This window comes from Erigeron canadensis, chromosome 8 (assembly GCF_010389155.1).
Source record: "Erigeron canadensis isolate Cc75 chromosome 8, C_canadensis_v1, whole genome shotgun sequence".
Taxonomy (NCBI): domain Eukaryota; kingdom Viridiplantae; phylum Streptophyta; class Magnoliopsida; order Asterales; family Asteraceae; genus Erigeron; species Erigeron canadensis.
Window position 1 is genome coordinate 36,870,277 of NC_057768.1, and position 10,322 is coordinate 36,880,598.

Here is a 10,322-nt window from a genome sequence, read left to right on the forward strand (position 1 = left end):
GCTAACTTACTCCGATGGAGCGGAGGCAGCAGAGGAAGATTTGGAGGCAGAAACTCCGGCCCACAGAGCTCCCGGAGACAGGTCAAGAGCAAGGGTCCATTTCGAAGAGTTCCCGAGAAGAGACTTTGGTTATCACTATGAAGAATATTCAAACAGTCCGGACCTTCCGCCATTGGCAAGAGAGCATGTTCGCACATCAGGGCAGACATATAATTATAATTACCATGCCTATAATTCGCCTCCACGCTACAGTCATTACGCAAGCACAAATACCCAATAATTCTATACTCCGCAACCTACCAGGGGATCAAGGAGTGCACACGTCCACTTCTTGACCCCGCAGCCTGGTAGAAAACAAGCACAAAATTACTATCAATCACATACTCCCAATGATACAAGACATGCTCCACACCCTGCGGAATGGTTCCCAAGTGACGAAGATATGATAGTTCATACGGAACCAGGACCTTTCGTACAATGGATCGAAGACTACCCGCTACCGGAGGGGGGATTGCCAAAAGGAATAGAAATGTATGACGGAAAGGAGGATCCAGACAATCACTTGAAACACTTTAATGGAATGATCCGAATGCAGAGATGGAACGTTCCGATTGCATGTCATATGTTTGCACTCACTTTAAAAGATTTGGCACGTGTTTGGTTAGATGCTCAGCCGGAAGGAAGCATCACTAGCTTTGAAGATTTGAAAACTAAATTTCGTTCGCATTTCAGCCAACAAAGAAAATACAAGAAAATGCACTTGGAAGCCCATAACATAAAGAGAAGGGAGAATGAAAGCATCCGCCAATATATCACTCGCTACACGGATGAAACAACACTAATGAAAGGTCTCAGTGAAAACCAGAAGATTTCAGGATTTGTCCATGGGTTACGATTCCAGCCGCTAGTAGAGTTCCTCTCTACGGATCTCCCGCGGGAATATACAGTGTTGATGGACAAGACTTATACCTTTCTTGTGGGAAAGGAGACGGCCGGCGGAGTTACCAACCCGGCCTATGGCAAAGAAATGGATCGAAGTAGAAGGAACAGGCACTCTCGGCATGAGAGGTTCCGGACGACGCCATTTAACAGACAGCAAGGAGGGCCTTCCGGAGGGCAACACAGTTTTCAGCACCCAAGAAATACCCGTGATATTTTGGCAACAGAAAAGGCTCCGTCAAAGGGAAACCTCCGAGGTAAAGATATGACCAAGTTTTGCGAGTTTCACAATCGCTACGGTCATGAAACAAATGAATGCAAGGTTTTTAAAGGCAAAGTCGAGGAGGCAGTAAAGTCTGGAAAGTATTCGATGTTATTGAAAGGTATCAAGGAACTAGTCCAAAGAAACAATCATGGGAAAAATCCCGTAATCGAGGCCCCGGAAGCAAAAGTGGAGCCATTAGAAGAGCTCATTGCTACGGTCATTCCGGAGCATCCGACACCAGAACAGAGGGTTCCGAGATCAGAAGCATGGAAAAAAGTTTCAATAAACTTCCCTCCGGTCGGAGATGAGGAAGCTTCGGATGCACCAATCATAATTGGGGCCATTGTGGGAAACCATCCGATAAAAAGGGTACATTTAGATACTGGAAGCGGATGTGAAATTATGTATGAGCATTGTTTTTTAAAATTAAATGCCATTCTGAGGAAAAAACGAAAGGACAACATAAGCCCGTTGGTGGGATTTTCAAACGAAAGAACATGGTCTTTGGGGGAAATTACCCTAGATGTCACTATTGGAAATGCTCCGCGCACCCGTTCCGAGGCCCTAACTTTTGTCATAGTTCGGGCGGAATCACCATACAACATCATACTCGGAAGGCCAGCAATGAAAAAATTAGGAATGGTACCGTCTCCAATTCATGCAATTGTGAAATTCCCAACTCCAAAGGGCATCGGGTTTGTTAAGATGGAGCCTCGGCAGGAAGTCCAATGTTCCCAGATTTCGATTCCGGAAGTCGGGGAATGCTCAAAAAATAATGAGAATCTTGAAGTTGAAATAGAAAAACTCTTCATTAATAAGGAGCATCCGGACCAACATGTGATGATTGGAAGGAAATTACCAACAGAATACAAAAGAAGGCTTAAAGAAATTTTGGAAAAAAACAAAGATGTATTCGCGTGGACACCGACAGACATGACGGGGATTCCAAGGAAACTAATGATAAATGGAGAATCTTTCGATACGCAACATTGCTTAAATACAAGACCACATCTGGAGCCCATCAAACAGAAGCGCCGGAGCCTAGCCCCGGATCGGAGCAAAGCTGTAAAACTGCAAGTGGAAGACTTGGTAAAGGCTGGCATCCTCCGAGAAGTAAAATACCAAAGCTGGGTAGCTAACCTGGTAATGGTTAGGAAGCACGACGGAGGGTGGAGGATGTGTGTCGATTTTACTGACATTAATAAAGCTTGCCCGAAGGACTGTTACCCACTTCCGGAAATTGATTGGAAAATTGAATCCCTCGTAGGCTTCCGTCTAAAGTGTTTTCTAGACGCTTACAAAGGCTACCACCAAATTCAGATGCATCCAGATGATGAAGACAAGACGGCCTTTTATACATCTGAAGGAATTTTTTGTTATAAAAAAATGCCTTTTGGCTTAAAGAACGCCGGAGCAACATACCAAAAGTTGGTGGATAAAGCTTTTGGGGGACAAATTGGAAGGAATCTAGAAACCTACGTTGATGATATGGTCATTAAAAGTCGGGCCGAAGACGATATGCTTCTGGATATTGAAGAAACATTCCGAACCCTGCGGTCGATCAACATGAAGTTAAATCCTAAAAAGTGTTCTTTTGGTGTGGAGGAGGGTCAGTTTCTTGGCCATGTGATCACAAAGGAAGGTTTTAGAGCGGATCCGGAAAAAGTGAAAGACGTCCAAAATATGAAGCCTCCGCAAGCCCTCAAGGAGGTCCAGAGCCTCAATGGCAAACTTGCGGCACTTCATAGATTTTTGTCAAAATCTGCGGATAAATCTTTGCCCTTCTTTCATACGCTCAAAGGATGTCTGGAGAAGCAAAATTTCAGATGGACGAAGGAGGCGCAGAAAGCTTTTATAGAATTAAAAAATTACTTGTGCCGGTTACCAACAATGACTGCCCCATTTCCCGGAGAAACTCTCCAGGTGTACCTGGCAGCTTCCGGAGATACTATAAGTGCAGTCTTACTAGTGAACCGGAAGGGAGTCCAACAGCCGATATATTATGTGAGCAGGATCCTACAAGCACCAGAAACAAGATATCCTGAAATTGAGAAGCTTGCTCTAGCTTTAATCCATGCAGCCCGAAGGCTCCGGAGATACTTTCAGGCATATCCCATTCAGGTACTAACGGATAAGCCCATCAAACAGGTACTGACCAGGCCGGAGGTTTCGGGAAGACTGGCAAAATGGGCAGTCGAATTGGGAGAACACGAAATTGAATTCAAACCGAGAAATGCGATAAAAGGCCAAATTCTAGCAGATTTTCTTGCCGAAGTTCCAGTAAATGAAACAAAGAAAAGAAAAGTCATACAAGTGAAGCCGGAAGAGCCGGAAGATTTGAAAGCTTGGAAGTTATTTACGGACGGAGCCTCAAGTGCAGATGGTTCCGGAGCCGGCCTCATCCTAACAAGCCCAGAAGGAAAAGAGTTCACATATGCTCTGCGTTTTGATTTTAAGGCATCAAATAATGCCGCAGAATATGAGGCACTGCTAGCGGGCTTACGAATAGGAAAACAGATGAAGGTAGATCACATTCATGTCTGCGTAGACTCCCAGATTGTGGCATTCCAAGTGGATGGAACATATGAAGCAAAGGAGCCGGCGATGAAGAAATATCTGGAGAAAGTAAGACAAGTAAGACAAAGTTTCAAAACCTTCCGGATACAAAATGTCAGTAGAAGCCGTAACAAGATAGCGGACGCTCTAAGCAAATTAGCCTCCACCTCTTTCGCCCATCTCACTAAGGAAGTATTAGTTGAAGTACTACAAAAAAGCTCCATTGAGGAAGACACTGTTGTAAGTCCAGTAGAAGAGGAAGGACAAACCTGGATGACACCCATTATTGAATATCTAACCAGTGGATTGCTGCCCGAAGACAAGGGGGAAGCAAGGAAGATTAGAATTAAAGCACCACAGTATATCCTCCGAGACGAAGGTTTGTACAAGAAATCATATATGGGACCTCTGCTAAGATGTGTTGGCCCGAAACAGGCAAAGGCTGTAATCCAAGAAGTACATCACGGATGCTACGGAGCCCACGCTGGGGCAAGAATGGTGGTTGCTAAAATCACCAAAATGGGATATTATTGGCCATCCATGCATGGCGACACTCTGAAAGAAATTCAAGCATGCGATTCTTGCCAAATCCACGCGACCGTTCCGAAGGCTCCGAAGCATGAGCTCATCCCAGTAACATCAGCTTAGCCTTTTTCTAAATGGGGCATCGATATTGTTAGACCTTTTCCGCAGGCTCCGGGGAAAGTAAAATTCTTGGTCGTAGCCGTAGATTACTTCACAAAGTGGATAGAAGCCAAGCCTTTAATTACCATTTCTGGAAAGCAAATGGAGAAATTCGTCTGGGAACAAGTAGTAACAAGGTTCGGGATTCCTCAGGTCATAGTGAGTGATAATGGAAAGCAATTCAGCCAAGGAATATTTCCAGAGTTTTGCAAAAATTTGGAAATACAACAAAAATTCACGTCCGTAGCCCACCCACAGGCTAATGGACAAGTTGAGGCAATGAACAAACAGATCGTCCATGGAATTAAGACAAGGTTGGGCAGATGCCAAAATGGATGGTTAGATGAATTACACCAAGTGTTATGGGCTCTGCGAACAACTCCGAAGACAAGCAACGGAGAAACACCTTTTAGCCTAGTATATGGCTCTGAAGCAATGATTCCAGCCGAAGTATGTGTACCAACCATCCGGAGGCTCAACAACGAAGAAGAAAATGAGGCACAATTAAGGCAAAACCTGGACCTGCTGGAAGAAAGAAGAGAAGTAGCCTACATTAAGGAAGCGAGTTACAAAGCTCAAATGAAAAAGTACTACGACCTGAGGGTCAAAAAAGAAACCTTCATGCCCGGAGAATATGTGTTTAGAAACAACGATGCAAGTAAAGCGGAGAAGGTCGGAAAGCTAGGACTTCAATGGGAAGGACCGTACAAAGTAACTGAAGCCTGTGGTAAAGGATCATACAAACTTGCTACACTTCAAGGAGAGGATCTTCCGCGCATGTGGAATGGCACACAATTAAAGAAATGCTATTTGTAAAGGTTTTTTTTTTACTTACCTGATCATGTATAGAGACTCCGGTCATTATCAATCAATGAATACACACCCTACGGCTATTCACAGCCTAGGTAATGTGCCATTCCCCAAAATACATTTACAAAAGCATGAACAATGCAAATATTGGAAATTATCTAATTATACTCTCCAAATGCTACGACTACTCAAAGTCTACGCATTGCAAAGTTGCAATATTGAAAATTTTATCCAATAAAACTCTCCGAATGCTCCGACTACTCAAAGTCCACGCATTGCAGAGATTGTTAAAATATTGGAAATTATCTAATTAAATTTTCCAAATGCTACGACTACTCAAAGTCTACGCATTGCAGAGTTGCAATATTGAAAATTTTATCCAATAAAACTCTCCGAATGCTCCGACTACTCAAAGTCCACGCATTGCAGAGATTGTTAAAATATTGGAAATTATCTAATTAAACTCTCCAAATGCTACGACTACTCAAAGTCTACGCATTGCAGAGTTGCAATATTGAAAATTTTATCCAATAAAACTCTCTGAATGCTCCGACTACTCAAAGTCCACGCATTGCAGAGATTGTTAAAATATTGGAAATTATCTAATTAAACTCTCCAAATGCTACGACTACTCAAAGTCTACACATTGCAGAGTTGCAATATTGAAAATTTTATCCAATAAAACTCTCCGAATGCTCCGACTACTCAAAGTCCACGCATTGCAGAGTTAAAATATTGAAAATTATCTATTTAAATTCTCCAAATGCTACGACTACTCAAAGTCTACGCCTTGCAGAATTGAAATGCTGAAAATTATCCAATTAAACCCACGAACGCTACGATTGGTCAAAATAAACTTTTTTAGAGTAACCAATTGAAACATGTCGCAAAATACATGTGATGATTTTATCCAAATAGTGGCTGCGAGCGCTACGATGTATAACGCATAACATAATTATTAACTAACACACCGAAGCAAATTAAAGAGGCAATCAATAGAAGGGTAAAAGTATATTGTTTATGACCAACAGAGGTCGATTACAAACCATGACAAATTTTTCAAACAAGAGTTAAGGATTCTGGGGAGCGGAGCCGGAAGGGACGGAGGAAGTAGTTGCTTGAGTAGGTGCGGAAGCGCCGGGGGCAGAAATGGAGAGAATCTCCGCAGCAGAAAGTCCCTCGTCGGAAGCAAGTATATTTAAATACTCGAACCTTTTATCAGCAAATTGTCGGGCCGCCTCTTTCAATGCTGCGAAACTTCCCCTCTGATACCCTTCAATTTGTGTCACATCAAGATTTGGAATCTTGGCTTTAACTTTGAGAAGTGCTTGATTGAAGCCCACAGCTACGGCGCAACTTTGTACCGCCCCCATCTCTCAAAGATCGAGGGGATCCCCTTAATCAACTCCCCCAGTCCGCCTTGAGTTTAACAAGCTCCTCATCCCTATCCTCAACCCTGCGGTTAAGGTCCCTCTCAACCCTCCTATGCGCCTCAAGCTGGAGATTCAATTGTTTAACTTTCATCGTCTCTTCATGCAAAGCAACATCAACTCTTGATTTTTCCTGCAAAAGGGCCTCATATCTGTTACGATGGGAGGTCACCTCCTGTTCCTCCATCTGCACTTGATTTGATAGGATCACATTGTTTGCTTCTAAATCGGCCCATTTTTGTGGTTGGAGATCCGGATCCTTGCTCTCAAGCTCCTGAATGTTCCGGCGCATATCCTTGCACTTTTTTCTCATTGCGTCATATTCTGCTTCCATCAAATCGACGCGTCTCCAGAGGTCACGCTATATATATACATAAAATAATAATAAAAATAAGTCAAATAATAAGTAGTATAATAAAAAATATGTACGATATAATTAATAATAACAATAAAAACAGCAGTAAAATGTCACAACTACAAACCTGCTCCGAAAGGTGTCTTATTGCAGTCTCATTCGTAGCATCTCGAAGATCCCTCATGGAAAACGAAGCCACCTCCTGTAAACGGGCCGGGACCATAATGCGAGAAAGGTAGTCCTCTCTCTCATGTTCCCCCTCCAGACAGCTATCTTTGGCAATGGTTGGGAAAACAATCTTGAAAGCTGCATTGGGCCCAACCTGTGGAGCACTCGGAGGGGTAGGAGAATCACTCCTAACAGGCTCCGACTCTTGCGACTCTGGGTTACCAGTCCCAGAGGCCTCTTCTTCGGCATCCTCCACAAGAACATTAGCATCTTCTCTTAACTTCCTGACAGTAGTCGAACTCTTACCACTCTCGTGTCTCGGAGGGTCAGGAACAAACTCCCTCTCCTCGACACCCTGTCTCTCCTCACTATCATCCAGGGCCATTTCAATCTTCTCTTTCTTTTTCTTCCAGGACTTCTTTTCTTTTTTCTCATAATTTCTTTTTTGGTTTCCTCTTTGTCCAACAGCCTCGCTAGTGGCCCCTCCTTCACCGACATTTTTGTTTCGACTAGCAAAGTCTTCTTCAATCGCTTTACGACGGGCAATGGTCTCCGGAGTCTCCTGCAAAATGATAACCTCCGCCTCATGAGATACTTGGGCAACGGCTGTAGCAGTCTGCCCCTCCGGGAGGTCCGGAATAGCGTCAATGTCTTCCAAGTCACTCCCCAAGTAAGCCAAAAAATCCATAACCGAAAATAAAAGTACAAATAATCAAAAATATATACAAAGACATGCAAATTAAGAGCAAAATAAACACAATCAAATTTCGAACTAAAAAGGAAGGGTCGGAGGAGCCGTACCCTTCCCCTCTTTAGTGACAAGTCTAGGAGTCGCTGGATGATACAACCAGACTTCACTAAGCCTTGCTAAGTATAGCACAGCCTCCGGAAATGTACGACTCATAGTAGGTCTACAAAGCTTCTCTACCAATTCAGGGTTGAATTTAATCTCAGTTTTGTTATCGGCAAGTGTGCCTCGAGCGTGGCCTTTCATATTTAAAACGGCAGGGTACTTAGCGGACACGACGGAGTCATCGACATAGAAAAAACGCCTCTTCCAAACCTTAATAGAGGCCGTCACTCCGTAGATGCACTCAGGAAGCTTCGAACCAGGTCTCTTCTGGATGGTAAACCAATCCCCATCACTTCCTAAGCAATAAAACCTACGAAAATCATCTACTGTAGGCTCCGACCCATGCGCATGACAAACGGCTTCAAACATGGTTATCCTAAGGGCTCCGAAGGGTGTTAGCTGAGACACATGACATTTAAAATGCTGAAGAACCTCAAGGAAAAAGGTAGTAAAAGGTAGACGGACGTTTGAAATTTCAAACATAGACATATACAAAGTTATTTTTCCTACCGGAGCCATTCTAGCATTATCGGAAGGTCGGGGGAGTGTACAATGAAGGCCTGAGGGGAACCTATGTTGATCCAAAAATTGTACTAATTCGTCCCTCGTAACATTACAAAAGTTAACACACAAATCTTTCCTATTGCCCATAACGTAAAAGACGAGAACAAAAAATACCCACCTGCGGAAGCTCACAGAAAATGATCGGGAAACTACTTAAGGCTGCGAAGGCTACGACAAGAGGAAAGAAGAGCGAAGGATTTTAGAGAAAAGAGAATGGAAAAATGAATAGGAAAGATCACTATTTATAGATGCAAAGGAGACGCTACAGTACCCCTAACGAAGTGGCAGAAACTGATGGACCACCAAGGGCGACCACGTGTGTTCCACTATCCTTTGGAGGGAAACATTAATGGCGATTCTCTCCAGCGAATCCCACGTACACACCCCCATAATACACAAAAAACAAAAACATTTAAAACCAACATATTTCCTTTTTTTCCGATAAACCCCCCATTTGAGACTCAATTTATTTTTTCTTTTTTGGGGAAAGGAGTATACACAAGTTCCGATTCCTAGCAAGCATTCGGCAACACACGGGCTCTCCGGAATCTGTATCTGTATTTTTATTCGAAGCTATATTTTTTCAAAAAACAAGTGGCAATCAAAAATGCTATTTTCAGCTTACCAATATGAAAGGACATAATGCCAGGCTCGGGGGCTTGATGATGTACCATACTTAAACCTCCGGAGCCTCCGGCTCACTTATAGTCAGCAAGGATTAGGAGCAGTTTAAGATATTAAAAAGGCTTCGAACTCTCCGCCTGACTCATAGATAAATAGTACAGGAGCATGTGCATTAGTACGAACAACTCATGTTCGTGTCTCCTGGACCAATAACTTTGACACAGCTGGCTAACGGTAACGTAGACATGTCGGAGGATACCGTTAGGCCCAACTCCCGGGTCCTTTGGCCCAACTCCCAAACCCTACGTAGGAGGCCTATAAATACCCTCCCGAGGTCTTATGAGACCTCAATGCCTTCAAAACACACACACATATATACTTGGTGGCGTAAGATCTCCATGGTCTCATACTATTGAGGAACCGCCAACAAGCCATAAAACATTCATTATCACCCTAAGCCCATTTTCTTATACTAGATTAAACCCCTATTAATTTAAGTGTAACATTACGCTTAAACAGCTCCCTTTCGACTCCCTCCCCCCTAAGGATATTCAACCTTGTCGAAAATTTCTCTATGTTCAAAAACATGATTAGAGAAATTTTACGTTAATCCCCAAAACTCCAAATTTGGGCTTTGGAGTAAAAGTGGGTTTATAGGAAAAGTTATAGCCCAAGATATAGAATTAAGGTGGTCGGTTTATCAAAAGTCTAAGATAGTGTTATGAAAAATGGTAAATAGGTTATGTCGAGATTAAGTTCGACAAATGTATATTTCAACATTTGTTTAAATAAGCTATCCAAGGTTTTTATTAGGAAGGGGAGAAAAAAACCTTTGCTAATTGCTATGAACTTAAAATTATGACCTTTATGTTTAATTGCACTTTAAAAGCATGATATGTTGTCCCTACAGTTCTACTCGATATATAATATGTTTGTGTGTTTCTTAAATACTTCAAATGTTAAAAGCGCAAACGTACATCAAAATCTAATGTAAGAATAAATAAATTGTTATCAATAAAATGATTGAATGACCTTTGAAATGTTAGAACAAAACATATAATTCGTATTTTCTTT

The 10,322-nt window shown here is 42.5% G+C and overlaps 1 protein-coding gene across 1 annotated transcript; it reads left to right on the forward strand.

The window, feature by feature from the left end:
- The first annotated feature begins 442 nt into the window (after positions 1 to 442).
- LOC122610749 lies at positions 443 to 4,408 on the forward strand. The gene has a single exon (XM_043783711.1). It carries the CDS (start codon positions 443 to 445, stop codon positions 4,406 to 4,408), a length of 3,966 nt encoding a protein of 1,321 aa, XP_043639646.1.
- Positions 4,409 to 10,322: the final 5,914 nt, after the last annotated feature.